The sequence below is a fragment of the Mercenaria mercenaria genome, chromosome 2, assembly GCF_021730395.1.
Source record: "Mercenaria mercenaria strain notata chromosome 2, MADL_Memer_1, whole genome shotgun sequence".
Taxonomy (NCBI): domain Eukaryota; kingdom Metazoa; phylum Mollusca; class Bivalvia; order Venerida; family Veneridae; genus Mercenaria; species Mercenaria mercenaria.
The window spans coordinates 86,885,430-86,908,779 of NC_069362.1; the positions used below are offsets into that span (position 1 = coordinate 86,885,430).

The following is a 23,350-nucleotide window of genomic DNA, read 5'->3' on the forward strand; positions in this document are numbered from 1 at the left end:
GTTTTTCACTAGTCATCAATTGAAAATTATTGATAATATAACATTTACTTAATATAGAACTTCGTTTATTAAGTAAAAAACGTCAGACAAGAAATTATTTTGTGACGCGTAGGTACCTAAGACGATTTACTGGTCACGTCACAAACGCATGGCAATCCCAGAGTTCAACGTTGCAAAAAAAAAAAAAAAAAAGAGCACGTGCTTCCGAGAGATGTAAATATGAGAGATGAAATGTGAAATCTCTGTCTCAGAACAACAAACGTTTATCTGCTGCGTTTGATAACATTTCCCATGTATGTGTATTTTGCTTACTTGACCGACATGTCAGTAATTCTTCACATTTTTCAATTGATACTTTCAGGTTCATGTAAAGTCTTTTGAAACAAACCCTCAGGTGAATTTTTAAGTTTTTTACGCCACATAGGCCTTGGTCTGTCATAAAGAATACACCAAAATGTTCATAATATTAAAGTAGAAGAAACTTTCAAGACAGGTTATTCCATTTTGAACAGCCCATTTTGTCTTATATCACATGTATACTTTGACTGTTCATGTTCTATTTTGTAGAAGATATCAAGCTTCTTTTTCAAAAGTATTTTGTCATTACTTTTATAATAATGTGTGTCTTTTATATTTCTCCAGGTACTCCGGGAGTTGAAAGTGTTACAAACCATGTATATTTAAAAGAAATGCAAAAATTGCAAAATGAAAGTGAAAGTAGAGCTGTCAAATTGACAAAAAATGGCAGTATTTCAACAAATATAAAAGTAATTCATTTTTCATTTCCCGGAGTACCTAGATAAGTATGTAAGACACACATCAAAAACAAACTTAGAGGAAAAATATGTTTGAAAAAGAAGTCTGATACTTTGTACAAAATAGAATGTGGACAGCTGAAGTACATGTTTTGTAAGACAAAATACAAATTACCAAACAAGGTGAATTCTATAAAACGTATTTTCTACTTCTTCTGAACAACTCGGTATATGTATGTTACGAATATTATGGCTCTGTCCTGTATAATTTCCAAAATGAAAATTTACCTAAGGGGTGGTCTCAAAAGCTTTACATGAACCTTAAGAGGACGTTTCTGGACAGCTTGATAACTTTTGACTGTCTTAGAGGCATGACAGATATAAAATAAGTCATTCCGATAAGGCTAGGAACACATGCCCCCACTCGCAAACCCCTGACAAATAATTAAAGTTAAACATACCTGTATAACCTTTTTCCATTGGCAGTCTCCTGCTCTTTTTTTTTAGCACCCCTGGGAGTCGACTGGACGGAATGAATTACATTGTTACCTTATCAAATTGACCTCCTAATGAAAGTTAGTTCCAAACTCGCATTCATTTCTTTGAGTTTGTATCATGATGCCTATTTTTTACTGGTGATTGGACAACCCGGACCATGGGTCTGCCTGGACCAGACAATCCGAATCATATTCGGGACAACCCGGACCATTTTTCAGAACAATCTGGACCATGTCTCTTAAAGTTACATACCACTGTCTTTTACCAAATATATGTTTTTTGATGTTTCAGAATAACTAGTACAGTCAAAGAGGAACGATATTCATTTTTAGTATAAATCCTTAGTTCTAGGTTGTTATGTACGACCCGGACCAATACCACACTATGGACGACCAGGACTAAGGTTTAGGACAACCTGAACTATGTTTCATATGTACTTTATATTGGAGTTAGTTTAAACTGTATTTATTTCCACAAATTGTATATACAAACATGAGTACTATATTCAAATTAACAAAGTTTGATAAAAAGACATACATCAATCAAAATAGTACAAACAAACAAAGAAAGTTTTAATCGAATGGATTGGAAAACAAGCTACTTAAAACTTATATGAATTCCGCTCCATAATGGAGTTGTAAAATGATTAATGATTATATTCTGCTGTTATACCCTAGAAAGATAATGAGATAATAAGGATTTGTAATTTACTGAGGAGATGGATGATGTGCGTTTTTTAGCTCACATGTCACAAAGTGACAAGGTGAGCTTTTGCGATCGTGCAGCGGCCGTCGTCCGTGCATCCGTAAACTTTTGCTTGTGACCACTCTAGAGGTCACATTTTTCATTGGATCTTTATGAAAGTTGGTCAGAATGTTCATCTTGATGATATCTAGGTCAAGTTCAAAACTGGGTCATGTTCGGTCCAAAACTAGGTCAGTAGGTCTAAAAATAAAAAAACCTTGTGACCTCTCTAGAGGCCATATTTTTCAATGGATCTTCATGAAGTAAGTCAGAATGTTCACCTTGATGATATCTAGGTCAAGTTTGAAACTGGGTCAAGTGCCCTCAAAAACTAGGTCAGTAGGTCTAAAAATAGGAAAACCTTGTGACTACTCTAGAGGCCATACTTTCAATGGATCTTCATGAAAGTTAGTCAGAATGTTCACCTTGATGATATCTAGGTCAAGTTCGAAACTGGGTCAGGTTCCTTCAAAAACTAGGTCATTAGGTCAAATAATAAACAAACCTTGTGACCTCTCTAGAGGCCATATTTTTCATGGGATCTGTATAAAAGTTGGTCTGAATGTTCACCTTGATGATATCTAGGTCAAGTTTGAAACTGGGTCAAGTGCCCTCAAAAACTGAGTCAGTAGGTCTAAAAATAGGAAAACCTTGTGACCTCTCTAGAGGCCATACTTTTCAATGGATCTTCATGAAAGTTAGTCAGAATGTTCACCTTGATGATATGTAGGTCAATTTCGAAACTGGGTCACGTTGCGTCAATAACTAGGTCAGTAGGTCAAATAATAAAAAAGCTTGTGACCTCTCTAGAGGCCATATTTTTCATGGGATCTGTATGAAAGTTGGTCTGAATGTTCATTCTGATGATATCTACATCAAATTCGAAACTGGGTCAACTGCGGTCAAAAACTAGGTCAGTAGGTCTAAAAATAGAAAAACCTTTTGACCTCTCTAGAGGCCATATTTTTCAATGGATCTTCATGAAAATTGGGCTGAATGTTCACCTTGATGATATCTAGATAAAGTTCGAAACTGGGTCACATGCAGTCAAAAACTAGGTCAGTAGGTATAAAAATAGAAAAACCTTGTGACCTCTCTAGAGGCCATATTTTTCAAAGGATCTTCATGAAAATTGGTTAGAATTTTTATCTTGATGATATCTCGGTCAATTTCAAAACTGGGTCATATGAGCTCAAAAACTAGGTCACTATGTCAAATAATAGAAAAAACAACGTCATACTTAGTTCAAAACTGGGTCATGTGGGGACAGGTGAGCGATTCAGGACCATCATGGTCCTCTTGTTTAACATATGTTTTGCTTAAAATTAGACAAAGGCATAGTGTATATTTTTTTGCTTGTTTGTTTTCTTTACAGTGGTGATAAATTGTACAGAAGATGTTAATTTCTGATTGGATTACAATTGAGTTTGATTTACTGGTGAGGACATGTCATTAAAAACCAATCAAAATTGTTGGATGTGTTAAGTACCAGAGAAAAAATGGATAATTGACTGTGGGTGGTTCTGTATAATCTACATGATTTATGGGGAACTAGGAATAACACCATTAGAAGTTGACATAAAAAACAGAGTCATTGCTTACTGGTCATGTGTTATCGAAAACATTGATAGTGATAAAACTACTACATTAGCATCAAAAATATATTCCATGGTCTATACACTTCATTCAGATAATTATTTAAAATCACAATGGCTAGAAAACATTAAGCAATACTTATGTCACCTAGGATTCTCCGGTATTTGGTATAGCCAAAGCTTTATAAATAGCAGGTGGCTAATTAAGTCCACTGGTCAAAAGTTAAGAGACACGTTTATACAAAAATGGATGTCAGATATAAATAATACTTCTGCATCTAATATTTATAAATACTTAAAAACAGAATTTAAACAGAGTGCATATATTAACAAGCTTCCCACACATTTAGGTCAACGAATAATGGCATTTATGACTCGAAACCACAGTTTACCAATTGAAACAGGTCGTTGGAGTAATATACCCTCAAATGATAGAAACTGTCTAAGATGACTGTTTGCAATGATTTAGGTGATGAATATCATTTCTTCCTTGTATGTCCATTATTTAAAACAGAAAGAAAATAGTTAATAGATAGAAATATTTATACTAGACCTAACATGATAAAATTTATAGAACTACTTACGTCGCATAACTCCATAAAACTTAAAAAAGCTAGTTTATTTTGCAACATTATTATAAAGCATTTCAAAAAGGCTAATTAGCTAATCAATGTATCCAACCAATTTAACAGTAGTTACTTTATACTACTGACTCTATTTAGGTCCACTTATTTCACCAAGTGCCAATCTAAGTATTCATGTCATTTAAAATATGTCAAGTTATATATGTCCCAATTACTACAACTTAAAAGTGTACATGTATAGTTACAAAAGACTGATGAAAGTAAACTCTTTAAGTGTCGAAATGCAAATACAGATCATTTGATATATTTGAAAAAATTGATACGCCTCAATTTCTATTATTGATAGTTTATCTTGTTTTGTTTGTTTGTTTGTTTGTCTTTTTTTCTGTGTTTGTTTGTTACCTGTGTTTGTTTAAAACTTTTGACATGTATATTCATATATACATGTATTTGTAATGTGTAGTATATTGTTTTTGTACATAACCATATAAATCTGTAAATTTTGTATATAAAGCAAACTTAAATTTGACGCCTTTTGCAGGTCTAATTTCATTTTCGCTTTCGGTATTAGGCTTGCCTTTTCATTAAGGTGTTAAATAAATGATATCTCTCTCCATTAAAAGTTCACAATATATTCTATATTTAAAACTCTACAGTTTCTAACCATTAATCAGTATTGTGAAAAACACAAACTGTTATAAAAACTCATCTGATGTTTCCTTTAATCATATTTATAAAAGTAATTTTCACTGATACTGTTCTCTTGCAACATGTTTTCTTTAATCATACTTATTACAGTAATTTTCATTGCTACTGTTCTCCAGTAACATGTTTCCTTTAATCATACTGAACAGTACTTTTCATTGCTACTGTTCTCCAGCAACATGTTTCCTTTAATCATACTTATAACAGTAATGTTCATTGCTACTGTTCTCCAGCAATATGTTCCCTTTAATCATACTGAACAGTAATTTTCATTGCTACTGTTCTCCAGTAACTGTTATACATGTAGTTTAAAATTTTCATTTATTTCTCATTATACATGTATTATCGAATTAGAGTTAAAAAAATTATGGAAGACAATAACAATGGCCGTTTTCCAATGTGTCACTGTTTGTTAAATGTATGTATTTGTATATATTATATGCTGTTAATGCTGCCCACATAAGTGGGACTTAACATTTGCTTGAACACACCCTGGTACCGGCGCTCCCAAGTACAGGTGGCACTCACACATACAGCGCTCGATAAGCGATTTTGGAGGAGCGGTGGTGTAAGTATTTCTTATTGTATCTCCGGTAATTCAAAAAATTTTGTAAAATGAAAGATATCTGCGCCCTGGTGAATAATTGATGACTATGTTCTGTGAGTGTCACAACATTTCATCTTGAAATAAATAAACAAGGGGCCTCCGTGGCCGAGTGGTTAGAGTCGTTGACTTCAAACCATTTGCCCCTCATCGATGTGGGTTCGAAACCTCATTTGGGGCGTAGAATTCTTCACGTGAGGAAGCCATCCAGCTGGCTTACGGAAGGTCGGTGGTTCTACCCAGGTGCCCGCTCGTGATGAAATAGTGCACGGAGGGGCACCTGGGGTCTTCCTCCACCATTAAAGCTGGAAAGTCGCCATATGACCTAAAATTGTGTCGGTGCGACGTTAAACCCAACAAAATAAATAAATAAATAAAAATGAAATAAACAAACTACGGCGAGTTAAACGTGAACGTTTGACTCAAAAATGTCAAATGTCAAAAAAAAAACGTAAAATACTCAGTAAATACACCAAATGTATTCATTTTTGATACAGTATCGTATAGTCATATCTTCCTACAAAAACCAGTTCCAATTCCAAGACTTAATTTGTTATATTTAAAGAATTACTCGTGTTTAAAGATGGTAAGGGGTTTCAAAACGGCACTCACATGGCACAGGTGTGTATTTTTTTGACGCTCACCAAGTACAGCTAGAGAAAGGTCTTCAGAAATGTGGAGAAATCGTCAGCTCTAAGGCAACTACAACGGAAAAGAGATGAATCGGACTGGTTAGTTATGTGTGGTAGAGATAACACCACCAAGAACAGTCTGATGTTGGATTAAACAGTAGTTAATGGAACTAGTCATCACGTCTCATGTCTGTTATTAAATCGGAATGTCTCACATCAATTCATGAGAGAGCCAAACAAGAACTCATTAATTGATAAATTCTTTGAATTAATAAGATATTAAAATATGAGCGTCTTTTGAACCTAACAGACATTTTAACAAAATTCTTTAATGGCTGATATATGCCATTCCGTCTTTCCACTAATTTTGGGCGCCGATTTATAACGTAAATATCGACTTTTCGCTCAGCGCCCCCCACTAATTATCATGTTTTCAATCCACGCTCCCGCCCTTTCTTATTCCTAGTATTTTCTCTATGGAGAATCGCAGACCAAAAGTTTAGATTTAATATGTAAATCGTTGGGGGGAGTCGAGCAAAAACTGGCTGATCAGCGGGCTCCGAGCAAGGAGGTTTGAAAGGCATAACATTGGTGGGCACCTGGGCACCCAGCCGCTTTACATCTTGAATCTCGCTCAACGCCAGCACCTCCCCCCCCCCCACCCCCATCCCCATAATCGTGTTTTCGCTCCGCACATGTTATCGAATTTTTGCTCGCGAAACACTCCGCGTTTAACTTTTTTTAATTCTCGTGTTTTCGCTCGACGGGGTAGCGTGGCGAATTGATGAAATGGTATAAATCAGCCACCGTAAAAATCTTCCATTTCTCTGTTATGAGTGTTTACTGAATCTTAAATCTAATAATACAAGTAAAATATTGTTCGTAAGAAGTTCAACATTTATTATACATTCAATGTAGGCGTATGGTAAGTTGTTAAAATAAAGAAAAGAATAGAAAACTTGTCAGTCCGTTATAAATGAGTTTTACTAACTCTGTAATCAAACATTTATTCCACACCCCAACAAAAAGTATCGATCTGGCTCTGTATATATATATATATTTCATACGGATGCTCGTAGCATTATACTGGTACTCAAAAACGTTGAGATTGACCTGAAATATTGTTTAGTAACGGCGTTTAACCAAACGCATACGCACGCACAAATGCACGCAAGCACACACATATCTTCTTGCAAACCTTACCGTCCACTGATCGCACTGAGAATGTTTTGAAGCACGTTTTTCATTTTTCAACGAATTCCTAGGACATATCAAATTTCAGCATTTATCAGTTTTCAACAAGCTTTTTCATAACAAATAATGTTAAAATATTGTCTCCGTAAGTTTTAACATAAAAAGGTCGACTTCTAGAGTCAGTTTTTTAACGGTATAAAGATTTATGATCATATATACAGACACAACACTGAGAGTAAACAACAACAAGGTCTACATTTCTGAAGACTTTTCTCTAGCTGTACTTGTTGAGCGCCAAAAAAATTAACACCTGTGCCATGTGAGTGCCGTTTTGAAACCCCATACCATCTTTAAACACGAGTCATTCTTTAAATATAACAAATTAAGTCTTGAAATTTGAACTGGTTATTGTATGAAGACATGACTATACGATACTTATCAAAAATGAATGCATTTGGAGTATTTACTGAGTATTTTACGTGTTTTTTTGACATTTGACATTTTTGAGTCAAACGTTCACGTTTAACTCGCCGTATTTTGTTTATTTCAAGATGAAATGTTGTGACACTCACAAAACATAGTCACCAATTATTCATCAGGGCTCAGGTATCTTTCATTTTAAGAAAAGTTTTGAATTACTGGAGATACAATAAGAAATACTTGAACCACCGCTCCTTCAAAATCGCTTATCGAGCGCTGTATGTGTGAGTGCCACCTGTTCTTGGGAGCGCCGGTACCAGGGTGTGTTGAATAAACTTGAAACTTGAAACTATATCTTAAATTGATTCTAGAATATTGTTTTTGATGAAAAGTATACTATGCTAATTTTATTTCAAATGTTTGCAGAAATGAAGATGTAGAAAGGACTACATGATGAGAAAATCGAACAAAAATAAAGGATAATTGTCTGTTTCAGTTTAAGACACCGATTATGTAACACTTAAACTTCATATGCAATATTCCCAAGAGTGGGGTAGCTGTTGTTCACAAGTGAAGTGAAAGGTATTTCACAAAATTTCTTTTCATTTTTTAGCTCACCTTCGTGCTCAAAGGTGAGCTTTTGTGATTGCCCTGTGTCCGTCGTCCGTCCGTCGTTGTCAACAATTTGACTGTTAACACTCTAGAGGTCACAATTTTGGCCCAATCTTAATGAAACTTGGTCAGAATGTTACTCTCAATTAAATCTTAGATGAGTTCGATATTGGGTCATCTGGGGTCAAAAACTAGGTCACCAGGTCAAATCAAAGGAAAAGCTTGTTAACACTCTAGAGGTCACAATTTTGCCCAATCTTAATGAAACTTGGTCAGAATGTTACTCTCAATAAAATCTTATATAAGTTTGATATTGGGTCATCTGAGTTAAGAAACTAGGTCACCAGGTCAAATCAAAGGAAAAGCTTGTTAACACTCTAGAGGTCATAATTTTGGTCCAATCTTAATGAAACCTGGTCAGAATGTTACCCTAAATAAAATCTTGGACAAATTCAATATTGGGTTATCTGGGGTCAAAAACTAGGTCACCAGGTCAAATCAAAGGCAAAGCTTGTTAACACTGTAGAGGTCACATTTATGATATATCTTCATGAAACCTGGTCAGAATGTTAATCTTGCTGATCTCAAGGTCTAATTTGAATCTGGGTCATGTAGGGTCAAAAACTAGGTCACCAGGTCAAATCAAAGGAAAAACTAGTTAACACTGTAGAGGCCACATGTATGACCTTATCTTAATGAAACTATGTCAGAATGTTAATCTTGATGATCTATAGTTCTTGTTCAAATCTAGGTCAGGTGGGATAAAAAACTAGGTCACTAGGTCAAATCAAAGGAAAAGCTTGTTAACACTCTAGAGACCACATTTTTGACTTATTTTCATGAAACTTGGTCAGAATGTTTATCTTGATTATCTTTAGGTCAAATTTGAACCTGGGTCATGCGGGGTCAAAATCCAGGTCACCTAGTCAAATCAAAGGAAAAGCTTGTTAACAGTCTAGAGGCCACATTTATGACTATATCTTCATGAAACTTAGTCAGAATGTTAATCTTGATGATCTTTAGGTCAAATTTGAATCTGGCTCATGTGGGGTAAAGACTAGGTCACCAGGTCAGATCAAAGGAAAAGCTAGTTAACACTTCAGGGGCCACATTTATGACCATTTCTTAATGAAACTTAGTCAGAATGTTAATCTTGATGATCTCAAGATCTAGTTTGAATCTAGGTCATTTAGGGTCAAAAACTAGGTCACCAGGTGAAATCAAAGGAAAAGCTAGTTAACACTGTAGAGGCTACATGTATGACCATATCTAAATTTTTAGTTAATGAAACTAAGTCAGAATGTTAATCTTGGTGATCTATAGTTCATATTCAAATCTAGGTAAGGTGGGGTAAAAAACTAGGTCAAATCAAAGGAAAAGCTAGAGGCCACATTATGACTGTATCTTCATGAAACTTGGTCAGAATACTAATCTTGATGATCTTTAGGTCAGGTTTGAATCTGGGTCATGCCGGGTCAAAATCTAGGTCACCGGTTCAAATCAAAGGAAAAGCTTGTTTACAGTCTAGAGGCCATATTTATGACTGTATCTTCATGAAACTTAGTCAGAATGTTAATGATCTTTAGGTCAAGTTTGAATCTGGGTCATGTGGGTAAAAAATACTAGGTCACCGGGTCAAATCAAAGGAAAAGCTAGTTAACACTAGCCACATTTATGACCATTTCTTAATGAAACTTGCTCAGAATGTTAATCTTGATTATCTTTAGGTCAATAGGTCAGGTGAGCGATACAGGGCCTTCATGGCTCTCTTGTTTTATTTTATGTCTTTCAAGTTTACAACCCGCCCGCTTTGCTCAAAAGGGAGAGCGCCGATCTACAGATCGCGGGGTCGCAAGTACGATTCTCAGGTGGGCTGTATGTTCTCCGTCACGCTTGGATAAAAGACATTGTGTCTGAAATCATTCGTCCTCCACCTTTGATTCATGTGGGGAAGTTGGCAGTTACTTGCAGAGAACAAGTTTGTACTGGTGCAGAATCAGTGAACACTGGTTAGGTTAAATGCCCACCGTTAACTGAAATACTGTTGAAAAACAGCGTTAAACCCAAAACAAACAAACAAACTTTCAAGTTTACATGACTTACTGAACAAAACGATTCACAATATAAACATAGCTTTTTAACTTACCTGAACCAAAGGTTCAGGGTGAGCTAGTAGTGTAGGTGGATGGTCCATTGTCCACATTTTCATTTAAACATCTTCTCCTCTGAAACTTATGGTCAGAATTGCACCATACTTGGTCAGTAGCATCCTTGCATGGCCCTCTATCAAGTTTGTTTAAATGGTTCACCTAGGCCCCAGAGGTAAAAATAGAAAAAACGTTTAAAAACTTCTTCTAATGAACCACTTGATGGATCTTCATCAAACTTGGTCTATAGCATCATTATAATGTCCTCTCCCAATTTTATTAAAATGGGGGCACTTGGCCCCTTTTAGGGGACGCTTTAGCCAAAATTAGAAATACCTTTAAACGACTTCTTGTCATGAACCGCTGGAAGGATCTTCATCAAAGTTTGTGGCATTATTATAATGTCCTCTCCCGATTTTGTTCATATGGGGGCACTTGGGCCACTAGAACTAAAAAAGGAAATGACTTTAAAAGACTTCTACTCATGAACCGCTTGATAGATCTTCATCAAACTTGGTCTGTAGCAACATTATAAGGTCCTCTCCCAAATTTGTACAAATGGGGGCAGTCGGTTGCCCTTTCATGGGCCACTGGAACAAAAATGTAAATGCCTTCAAAAGTCTTCTACTCAACTGCTTGATGGATCTTCATCAGACTTGATTTGTAGCATTATTATAAGGCCCTTTACCAAATATTTTCAATTGGGGACACCTGGCTCCTTTTAGGGGCTGCTAGAGCTAAAATAGAAATACCTTTAAACAACTGCTAGATGGATTTTCATCAGACTTGGTTTGTACAATCATTATAAGGTCCTCTCTCAAGTTTGTTCAAATGGGGGAGTTGGCCTAGGGGTTGCTAGGGCAAAAAGTAAAAATACATTTTAATCATGAAACACTCGGTGGATCTTCATCAGACCTGGTCTGTGGCATCAATATTATAAGGTCCTCCCATAAATTTGTTCAGTTTGGGGTGTTTGGCTCCTTTTAGGGTCAGATGGTTAAGGTCCTCTTCAGGTGAGCGACTTAGGCCCAAATTGGCCCTCTTGTCTGCTAAGCATACATTCCAACAAATTATGTCAAGATATAAATGTATTCATATTACAACTTCACACAGTTTTTAAAGGTAGTCAATCACATTAAAGCAACATCTTCTGTCATTTTTTCACTGTTAAACAATAATGTCACAAACTTGCATTTGTCATGAATTTCAGCTAAATATTTGTCAATGCAATCTGAAAAATATAATTCAGTAGTTATTATATTCATAATATTCACAAGGCAAAGCATATTTATCAAATATACTTTTATGCTAAACCACTCTATCTTCATAGGAAAATAATAGCTATTACCTCAAGTGTAAAACTGGCATGCATTAAACACTCAGTCAACACAAATAAGTGTAAATGATTATTTGTTTCAGTTTCAAAAGAAATCAATCATTTTACAAACATCTGATTAACCATCTTTAGATACCACAATGATGCATGATAAATGAAAAAGGATCCATGATTGAACTTTCAACTTTTTAAAACTGCTAAAATGCAACAAAGATAATTGAATTATCACCTCGTTAATTAATATCACTAACATACAACATCAGTGATTTAATTAAATTATGATTAAAGACACTTTTGTCACACCTTTAAACACATGAAAGGGCCATTGGCAGCATAATTGGATTTTAGCTATTAAATGTGGTTGATAAACACACTATTTAAAAAAAAAGAAAGATTACAATAAAAGGATTCTAAATCTTCATTGAAAATACGTACTGAATGATATGGTCTATGTTCACCATGATATTGTCCGGGTCGTCCATAACATTTGCCGGTAACTGAGGTTTATTACTCAACTAGTAATTCTAAGACATCAAAATAACATACATTTCGAAGTAAATAGTGGTCTAGGACTTTCAGAAACATGGTCTGGGTCATCCTAAAACATGGTCCGGGTTGTCCTTAATTCTTCTTATCTTATTATTCACTTTTATGTACTCCCAGTTTAGCCCCAAGGGTGTAAACCAAGAGTATTTACAAGGCAATGATGGTAGACTTTGCAACATTGTTCAGGTCCATTCTTACAGACGAGTAGTCAGAGTATCAACTCTCATTCATTCCGTAGAGTTGATACTGTGATGCCTTAATCATTTCAAAATTCTTATCTTTTCCCATTGTCTTATATATACGGGGCTAAACCAGGAGTATATAAATGTGACTCAAGATAACGTGAGGAATTAGTCAACAGTGACACTGTAACTTCATTCAAATCAAAACTGGACAAATACTGGATATCTAAATGATATGATGTTTCACAAGTATATTAGGTTTAAACTAGACCGTAGGCGGAGAACAGTTTTTATGAGGTATTTCAAGGGGGCTTATTTTAGCTAAAGGGCTATGGAGTGTCCCCAGAAGACAAAAGGTGGACAAAAGGTAGGTAGTGACTGCTGGTCTATATAAATGGATGTGAGGAATGTTGCTTATATATTCATCATCATTGCCTTATATACTCCTGGTTTGGTTTAGCCCTTTGTGTATAAAAATCTCTAGACACCAGGTAAAAAATAAAAGAGTATAATAAAAGATATTTAAGAACATAAAAATTGTGAAATATTTTAGGCATCACAGTATCAGCTCTATGGAATGAGTTTGAGAGTGTAACTATGTTTCAATTTTAAAGAAAGATCATTTTTAGCCAAAATCTGGAGGTCAGTACCTCCAGTGTCGTGGATGACAGTTAGTGGTTTCATGGTATTTCTAATCAAAATCTTTGAAAGTATGCCGATTTTAACAATTTTCACTGCTTCAGTATTGAAAGACCACATACAAGTAGTTTTTTATGCCCCCGGCATCTACTGATGCGGAGGCATATAGTGATCGTCCTGTCCGTCCGTCCGTACGAGGTTAACCAAATGGGACCGTTTCGTCTAGCATCAATACCCCTTACTAGAATGACTTGATACTAATGCAGATGTAACCTGTGACCATTCTTCATCTTCAGACATCACCTGACCTCAGTTTGACCTTGACCTTGACCTCATTTTGGACTTAGGTTGCTTTATATGGGCCAACTCCTGGTTAACCAAATGGGCCCGTTTCGTCTAGCATCAATACCGCTTACAAGAATGGATTGATACTAATACAGATGTAACCTGTGACCATTCCTCATCTTCAAACATCACTTGACCTCAGTTTGACCTTGACTTCGTTTTGGACTTAGGTTGCTTTCTATCGACAAGGATGCCACCGGGGGCATCAAGCGTTTATTGAACGCAGCTCCTTGTTTTTTTTCTGGAACAAAATTTACTGCTAACATCTATCATTGACAAATTTAGCTGAAAAACCAGTTAAGGGGCTTGGGTTAATGAGAAAAGGGCATAAATTATGATAAGTTTTGGTTTGGGGAAATAAGAAGAAACTACAGTTTAAAAATGCGTTACAGTGTGGATTACGTTTGATTGACATCATTGTGAAGCTTTTCTTGACAAAATTAAGTTTGAGCATGGTGTACAAGTTTAAGTTTGGTCTGCACCTTGTTAGGTGAGAGCAATGGCTCTCAGGTTAGAGCACTAGGGTCATTTGTCACAGACATCATTGTTCTATTGTTAATGATTGCTACCTTCCCTCATGCTTTGGCTATGTGCTAAAAATGCAAAGGCAAATTTTTTTATCTGGTATCTAAGAGACTTACCTGATCTATTAACACCAAGTGCCTGACGTGGTTGAGGCTAAAAGCTCTTTTTTTAATTATCTGTTCTGTATTGGTTTGTGTACTTTCAGAACAATGAAGTCAACAAAGGGGACAGAGGTTGTGACACTTAGGCCTCTGACTTGTGAGATGGGTCAGTTGTCTCGTCCAGATGGTTCAGCTACTACCTTTCAGGGAGACACATGTGTAACAGTGTCAGTGTATGGACCAGGTGAAGTAAGGATTAACAAGGAACAGTTGGACCGTGCAACCATTGATGTTGTGTATAAACCTAAATCTGGGCTGCCTGCATGTGCAGACAAAGCACGGGAGAAAGTAATTCGACACACGTGTGAAAGCGTGTTGCTTGCAAATTTACATCCCAGATCTTCAATAAATGTCACAGTTCAGGAAGTGCAAGATTCTGGCTCATTTCTAGCAACTTGTGTTAATAGCTGTTGCTTGGCACTCCTAGATGCAAGCATCAGTATGAAATGTACAATGGCAGCTGTTGGCTGCTGTATTGATTTTGAAAATGAGATTATTCTAGATCCTACAAAACAACAGGAGGAACGGTCTAAGGCGACTATGACATTTGTTTTTGACAGCAAAGATTTGAAACTTCTGACTGTTGTAGCAGAGGGAAAATATACCCGTGAACAGTTCCAGAGATGTTTGATTGTTTGTAAAGAAGCAAGTGAATCTGTATTCAGTTTCTTCAGAGATAGCGTTAAGAGAAAATTGTCTAAAACTGTATAGCATCATACATGGTCTTCGGACTGCATCTAAAATTGTGTGAGCTTATATTTGTCATGTAACTATCAGAGATTTCTGTCTCTGCACAGGATTTATTAGAAAAGATGTTGTCAGACTAGCTTCTTCTCTCTACATTTAATTGATATGAAAGATAGTAATGATAAATACATATAACAAAATTAACAAAATTTTCTTTTTATTGTATAAGTAATACAAACCAGTGACTGTATTGAATGAAGAACTACCTGTATACAGAATCACAGGTGCGTGTCCAGTCTTGGTGCCCATACAGTATGGGTCCCACCATTGAAAACAAAAGTTAAAAATCCAAAAAACAAAAAACACAAAAATTGAATTTTTTTCCCCTATATACTGATACATTAAAAAGGTCCCTATGTTGCCGTAATGCCATGAAGGTTTCCTAGCAAGCGCTGTGGAACAACCAAAAAGTCCAGTTCAGTAATAATGCAGGCTACCTAGCTGCTGTTTACACATCGGGCATTTAGGAAATAGTAAACAGTCTTATTCTGCCTAGTCTGCAGCCTTAAATAACTTACATTTAAACTCCAAGACGCCAAGTACAGCATTAGGTTTTCTACTTTCGTTTTTCAACAAAATGGCCGATCGTCGCCATTATTTTGCAAGTGTCTAGACTCTGACAAGTTGACGTCTTTGAGTGTAAGTTATTTAAGGCTGTAAACTCATGAAAAACTGAGGAAATTAGGAATAGATCTGTTTGTATATTGTGTCAGCAGTCATTATTGTTTAAGAAAGCTTTAACTTTTTACGGGCAAAAAATTGATTAAGATATAAAAATGAAGATTTTTTCAGTTCTATTTAAAGATTACAGAAATAAAGCTAATAATTGCGAACATATTGTTTTTTAGCTTACCTGAGCAGGAAGTTCTCAATGTGGGTTATTGTGACCGTTCATTGTCCAGCGTGCGTCGTCCGTCAACATTTGCCTTGTGAACACTCTAGAGGCCACATTTGTGAACCAATCTTTATGAAACTTGGTCAGAATGTTAGTCTTGAGGATCTGTAGGTCAAGTTTGAAACTGGGTCATGTGGGTTCAAAAACTAGGACAGAAGGCCGGATCAAAGGAAAATATTGTTAACACTCTACAGTCCACAATTTAAATTTGAAACTCATGAGAATTAGTCAGAATGTTTGTCTTGATGACCTCTAGGTCGAGTTCGAATCATGTGGGGTCAAAAACTAGGTCACCTGGCCAAATCAAAGGAAAAGCTTGTGTACACTCTAGAGACCACAGTTGTGACTCAGTCTTTATGACACTTGGTCAGAATGTTTGCCTTGATGATCTCTAGGTCAAGTTCAAAACTGGGTCATGTGGGATCAAAAAATAGGTCAGTAGGCCAGATCAAAGGAAAATCTTGTTAACACTCTTAGAGTCCACAGTTTAAATTTGCAACTCATGAGAAATGGTCAGAATGTTTGTCTTGATGACCTCTAGGTCAAGTTCGAATCTGGGTCATGTGGGGTCAAAAACTAGGTCACCCGGCCAAATCAAAGGAAAAGCTTGTATACACTCTAGAGGCCACAGTTGTGACACAGTCTTTATGAGACTTGGTCAGAATGTTTGTCTTGATGATCTCTAGGTCAAGTTCAAAACTGGGTCATGTGGGGTCAAAAACTAGGTCAGTAGGCCAGATCAAAGGAAAATCTTGTTAACACTCTTAGAGTCCACAGTTCAAATTTGCAACTCATGAGAAATGGTCAGAATGTTTGTCTTGATGACCTCTAGGTCAAGTTCAAATCTGGGTCATGTGGGGTCAAAAACTAGGTCACACGGCCAAATCAAAGGAAAAGCTTGTATACACTCTGGAGGCCACAGTTGTGACACAGTCTTTATGAGACTTGGTCAGAATGTTTGTCTTGATGATCTCTAGGTCAAGTTCAAAACTGGGTCATGTGGGGTCAAAAACTAGGTCAGTAGGCCAGATCAAAGGAAAATCTTGTTAACACTCTTAGAGTCCACAGTTCAAATTTGCAACTCATGAGAAATGGTCAGAATGTTTGTCTTGATGACCTCTAGGTCAAGTTCAAATCTGGGTCATGTGGGGTCAAAAACAGGTCACCCTGTCAAATCAAAGGAAAAGCTTGATAACACCTAGAGGCCACATTTATGATGGCAAAGGTCGAATCTGGGTCATGTTGGGTCAAAAACTTGGTCAATAGGCCAGATGAAAGGAAAAATTTGTTAACACTCTAGAGACCACAATTTAAGTTTGGAACTTGTGAGAATTGATCAGAATGTTTGTTTTGATGAAATCTAGGTCAAGTTTTAATATGGGTCATCTGGGATCAAAAACTAGGTCACCAGGTCAAATAAAAAAAAAACTGTGTGGCAATCGGGGCTGTATTTTTGACTGGATATTAGTGAAATTTGATCAGAATGATTTTCATGATGAAATCTAGGTCAAGTTTGAATCTGGGTCATCTGGGGTCAAGAACTAGGTCACCTGATCAAATTAAAAAAAAAACTTGTGTATCCATCCTTTTAACATTTAAAGAGTAAACACATTGTGTTAATGTAATTTATTGTTTTAAACACCTTCCTTGGACAAACCTTTTCACTAAAAATTTGTAAGGATCTCCAAGCAAAACATTCATGAAAGATCACAACTTTTTCTAACACAAATTTTAGTTTAATTGTAGTTGATTTGTATTGAAATACACTTCGGGATTAAATTTGTGAACATGCTTGTACTTGTCAACACCACCACAAGCCTCCCTCACACTGTTCACAGCCTTCAGTCACACCTGCCCAGGTGGTTCACATACCTATGAAAGTCTAGAAGAAGCAATTAAAGTTGGAAAAAAAGTTTATCCCTTGAACAGTGAAAATTCTAGTGGTACAATTGTGTAGATTAAGGTACAGAATAAGCATAAGTAATAGAATATATAGTTTGCCTCTGAATAGTGATAAATGCTTAGTCTTTGGTGAGTACACAAGCAAAATCATGACGTCACAATGTTTTACTTTAGAAAAAAATTAAATATTTCTTTGAGATAATTAAGATTTCCTTTACATTTTGAAGCGAAACTTCATCATAACTTATCATGCTGATATTTTACATTGAAGAATATGAAATGCTGTAAACTAGTAATGTATTTTCTAAAACTAAGTCGAAATTTGGACATATTGATCATGCATATTGGTCGATAAATTGCAAGATTACTGTGCAAAAATGAATTAAAAGTCCATGATGGCCCTAGATCATTCACCTGAGTTTCATAGTATATACAGGCTAGAAGAAGAACATAATTATGCTCCAGGTGTTGTAATTTCCAGAGGTATAGTATTAGAGGATTACAGAAATTATTGTGACAGATGACAAACAAAACACTGCATGCTTCTTAGACTTTAAGATTGGGTGGGGAAAAACATACAGCAGTTGAAACAGAATGAGGGTGTTTTGGAAGGTCTTTTTATAATTATGCTGTCCGAAGGGGAATCATATAGTTGCCACTTCGTCTGACCATCCTTCCCTCATACCTTGTCCAGAGTATTAATCAGCAACCATTTGTTGTAATTTAGCAAAACTTCATAAGCAGCTACACAATCAAGAGGAGATGTGCATATTGTCTTCATGTTCCGGTCATATGATTTTACACAAGAGTTATTACCCTTTGATTATTCAGCAGTAGTATACTATAGTACAATTCTTGTCTGGAGTATTTCTCAGCAACCACTGGTTGGAATTTAGTCATACTTCATAGGAAACTTTACTATCAAGAAGAAATGCGCATATTGTCTTTGTGTTCTGGTCAGCTGATTTTTCACCCAGTTCTTGCCCTTCGATTATTCAACAATAGTATACTATAGTCAGGGACTACCTTAGCCTGGAAATTTAGGGAGAAGTGACTTCTCCCTCCTGGGGAAACAGGGAGAAGTTCGCAGGGACTGCGTTTTAGGCGAAGTTGAGCAAAAACTTCGCTTTAAAATATTCCACTTCGCCCTTCCCGCCCAGAAAAGTGAAGTTCAAGTCACCCTAAAATTGGATGAAAGTAAAACATAATCGGCTATAAAGTGCGCTGATATTATACATCTTGGTTATGTAAAGTCTGTAAACACAATACGCCATACACAGGATGTCACCGGTAGGCACGCGCTGCGAAACGTGTCCATGACAACAAAAGATGATCACTCGATTTCAGATTGACGCCGCATGATAAACTGCTAATTGTTTGCATTTAATGTGATTGCAGTAAACGATGATTAAAGAATGAAAGAGTAATAATTAAAGCTGACAGACATCGGAGATCAGAGAGCCCGAAAACTTCGTAAAACGGCGATAATTAACTTCCGAATTACAAACCTAATTACGTGTCAGTCGGCGCGTGGAGTGATTGACATCTGTCAGTAGCTAATTAACATACAACGCTCCGCCTACTGTCATACTTAAATTGTGGCGGCGAACAATTGAAATTCACCGAGATTTTGATTCACAATGCAGAACTTCGAACTCGAGACGCATTTCGCGGATCGAGCCGACGCACGGGACACATTTTTTGTGCGGGTCAACTACAAGGTTTTCTTGATTTTCGCGGGTCAAATCACGGAACCTCGGGTCAACCGAACGCCCTCGGTACTTGTCTTATCCAGTTATTCTTGTTTTCAGATAAAAATCGTTTCGAAATTTTTATTGCCATCACAGTGTAGACTACCCGTTACTCCAGAAGTTTATTTTTCAATTGGGATCTGCTTACTATTCATTTTAATCTGCATTTCTCTTTCATTAAAAACAGATATAAGTTAAATATATGGCCCTTGACAAACTATTAAATTTGTTGTTTGATAAAAATAGCAGACAACTATTTTAGTTAATTATGAAATGTGTTAAAGGGAGGTAATACATTTAACCAATTTTTAGATTTTTTATGTCAAAATATGTAGTTTTAAAAAATATTGCCCCTGATTTTTAAGTATTTTATCTACTGATCAATACAAATAACATTTCATTGTAAGATTGAGAGGTTTTTAAACTCTGTAGTTTGTCAAATTGAAGGAACATAAAAAAATTTAAACTCACAATGCTTTTCTCATAATTCTTTTGATTGATCTTGATTATGATTTTTAGCTCATCTGATTTTTTGAAAAAAAAATGATGAGTTATTGTCATCACTTGAGCGGTTGTCGGCGTTGGCGTCTGCGTCGGCGTTGCCTGGTTAAGTTTTATGTTTAGGTCAGCTTTTCTCCTAAACTATCAAAGCTATTGCTTTGAAACTTGGAATACTTGTTCACCATCATAAGCTGACCCTGTATAGCAAGAAACATAACTCCATCTTGATTTTTGCAAGATTTATGGCCCCTTTTGTACTTAGAAAATATCAGATTTCTTGGTTAAGTTTTATGTTTAGGTAAACTTTTCTCCTAAACTATCAAAGCTATTGCTTTGAAACTTGGAATACTTGTTCACCATCATAAGCAGACCCTGTACATCAAGAAACATAACCCAATCTTGCTTTTTGCAAGAATTATTGCCCCTTTTGGACTTAGAAAATTCGTTTTCTTGGTTAAGTTTTATGTTTAGGTCAGCTTTTCTCCTAAACTGTCAAAGCTATTGCTTTAAAACTTGCAACACTTGTTCACCATCATAAGTTGACCCTGTACAGCAAGAAACATAACTCCATCCTGCTTTTTGCAAGATTTATGGCCCCTTTTGGACTTAGAAAATATCAGATTTCTTGGTTAAGTTTTATGTTTAGGTCAACTTTTTCTCTTAAACTATCAAAGCTATTGCTTTGTAACTTGCAACACTTGTTCACCATCATAAGCTGACCCTGTACAGCAAGCAACATAACTCCATCCTGCTTTTTGCAATAATTATTGCCCCTTTTGGACTTAGAAAATCATTTTCTTGGTTGAGTATTATGTTTAAGTCAACTTTTCTCATAAACTATCAAAGCTATTGCTTTAAAACTTGCAACAGTTTTTCACCATCATAAGTGGACACTGAACATCAAGAAACATAACTCTATCCTGCTTTTTGCAAGAATGATGCCCCTTTTTAGACTTAGAAAATCATGGGTAGGACAATATTTCTATTACACAAAAAAAAATCAGATGAGCGTCAGCACCCGCAAGGCGGTGCTCTTGTTTGACCTTCTTGTCCTTAAGTGCAATGATAACAGGTGAGCGATATAGGGCCATCATGGCCCTCTTGTTTCAAGTTCATGTCAATTTATCAGTTGATACTTAATGAGGGTCAGAGGGGTGTTTCATGATTAAAGAGGTTTGAAACAAAAATACATGTGTGCATGTTTATTTAAAAATTAAGAATACTGGAGTGTTGGTTGAACACAAAACATATCCTTGTGAGATTCTGTGAAAAAAAAAGACACAACAATTCTACACATTACAACCTAAAAAACTTATGCCATTGCTCATTCTTTCAAATTAACATTTTGCACCAAAAGAATTTAAGGTCGTACAGCGATTTTCCAAATTTTAAGAAGTCTTAATTTTGCTCAGTCTCAAATCAATCACCGGTCAAAACAAGGTCTCTAATGCAAAACTAGCAAATAAAATCTGTAAGAAGATCCTTCTGGCAGTTATGGACCAGACAGGAAAAAAAGCCCTGTTGACCTTTGACCCCCTAATTGTGACCTTGACCTTTGAGTTAGGGGTCCGGGCTTTACACATGACACGTTGTCTCATCATGGGGAACATTTGTGCCAAGTAATATTAAAATTCCTTAATGAATGACAAGAGTTATGGACTGGACACCAAACAGACCCTGTTCAAGCCATGTTAACATTTGACTGCCAAGTGTGACCTTGACCTTTGAGCTAGGGGTCTGAAAGTTATGCACGACACATCGTCTTATTATGTGGTACATTTGTGCTAAGTAATATCAAAATCCCTTCATGGATGGCAGAGTTATGGACCGGACAGGAAAAAAGCCCTGTTGACCTTTGACCTCCGATTGTGACCTTGACCTAGGGCTCCGGGTTTTCTGCATGACACATCGCCTCATCATGGGGAACATTTGTGCCAAGTAATATTAAAATCCCTTAATGGATGACAGAGTTATGGACCGAACACGAAATTGCGGATGGACAGAATGACGGAAAAGCGCATTCCTATAGTCCCAAAAACTGGTTTTCAACCAGTAGCGGACTAGAAATGAATAAAAAAAATGGCTTTCAAGCCTAAAACAAAAAACAAGAGGGCCCTGAAGGCCCTGTATAGCTCACCTGAAGAAAGTAGGTCACATTCATGGTCACTGCAGTCAGTTTTAAGATCAGCGTGCAAAACTATACATGTCATCCAAATTTCAAAGCTGTATTTTAAAAAACAAAAAAAGAAGGTCAGTAGGTCACATTCCACATGACTCAGATTCGAACTTGACCTAAAGATCATCAAGGTTAACATTTTGACCAAGTTTCATGAAGATACAGTAATAAAAGTGGCCTAGAGTGTTAACAAGCTTTTCCTTTGATTTGACCTGGTGACCTAGGTTTTGACCCCACCTGACCAAGATTTAAATTTGACCTAAAGATCACCAAGGTTAACATTCTGACCAAGTTTCATTAAGATATAGTCATAAATGTGGCCTCGAGAGAGTTAACAAGCTTTTCCTTTGATTTGACCTAGTGACCTAGTTTCTGACTCCACTTGACCTGGACTTGAACTTGACCTAAAGATCATTAATATTAACATTCTGACCAAGTTTCATTACGGTATAGTCATAACTGTGGCCTCTAGAGTGTTAACAAGCTTAACCTTTGATTTGACCTGGTGACCTAGTTTCTGACTCCACTTGACCTGGACTTGAACTTAAGATCATCAAGGTAAACATTCTGACCAAGTTTCATTAAGATAAGGTCATAAATGTGGCCTCTAGAGTGTTGACTAGCTTTTCCTTTGATTTGACCAGGTGATGTAGTTTTTGACCCCGCCTGACCTAGATTTGACCTTGATCTAAAGATCATCAAGGTTAACATTCTGCCCAAGTTTCATTAAGATATGGTCATGAATGTGGCCTCTAGAGTGTTAACAAGCCTTACTTTTGATCTGACCTGGTGATCTAGTTTTTGACCCCACCTGACCCAAACTTGAACTTGATCAAGGTTAACTTTCTGACCAAGTTTCATTAAGATATGGTCATGAATGTGGCCTCTAGAGTGTTACAGGCCTCCTAGTGAAACCTTTAAAACCTTTAAAAACCTTTAATTTCAGAGCAAACCTTTAAAACCTTTAAATCTTCTGAAAAAACCTTTAAAACAGCCAAATGGCCTGTAATTTTCACTCAAAACCTATATTTTTGTTCAGACAGCTTGCCGTGCCAGTTTGAAGCAAGTAATTGTTATACTACTGTATTTCTTCCTCCCTTTTAAGTGTTGTTATTAGGATACTGCTTGTGTATCTTTCATCTTGAGTTTTTCAG

General features: G+C 36.3%; 1 protein-coding gene across 3 annotated transcripts; it reads left to right on the plus strand.

Annotated features, from left to right (window-relative positions):
- The first annotated feature begins 131 nt into the window (after window positions 1-131).
- On the plus strand, window positions 132-15,804 carry LOC123564506 (exosome complex component RRP46-like). Of its 3 annotated transcripts, XM_045358149.2 has the most exons (3): window positions 177-293; window positions 8,158-8,313; window positions 14,269-15,804. In XM_045358149.2, the coding sequence occupies exon 3, from the start codon at window positions 14,273-14,275 to the stop codon at window positions 14,933-14,935; it is 663 nt and encodes a 220-aa protein (XP_045214084.1). In that variant the 5' UTR covers window positions 177-293; window positions 8,158-8,313; window positions 14,269-14,272; the 3' UTR covers window positions 14,936-15,804. The 3 variants fall into 3 exon arrangements, with proteins under 3 accessions (XP_045214083.1, XP_045214084.1, XP_045214082.2); XM_045358148.2 differs by lacking the exon at window positions 8,158-8,313 and having other exon boundaries at window positions 132-293; XM_045358147.2 differs by lacking the exon at window positions 8,158-8,313 and having other exon boundaries at window positions 184-323.
- The last annotated feature ends 7,546 nt before the right edge of the window (window positions 15,805-23,350 follow it).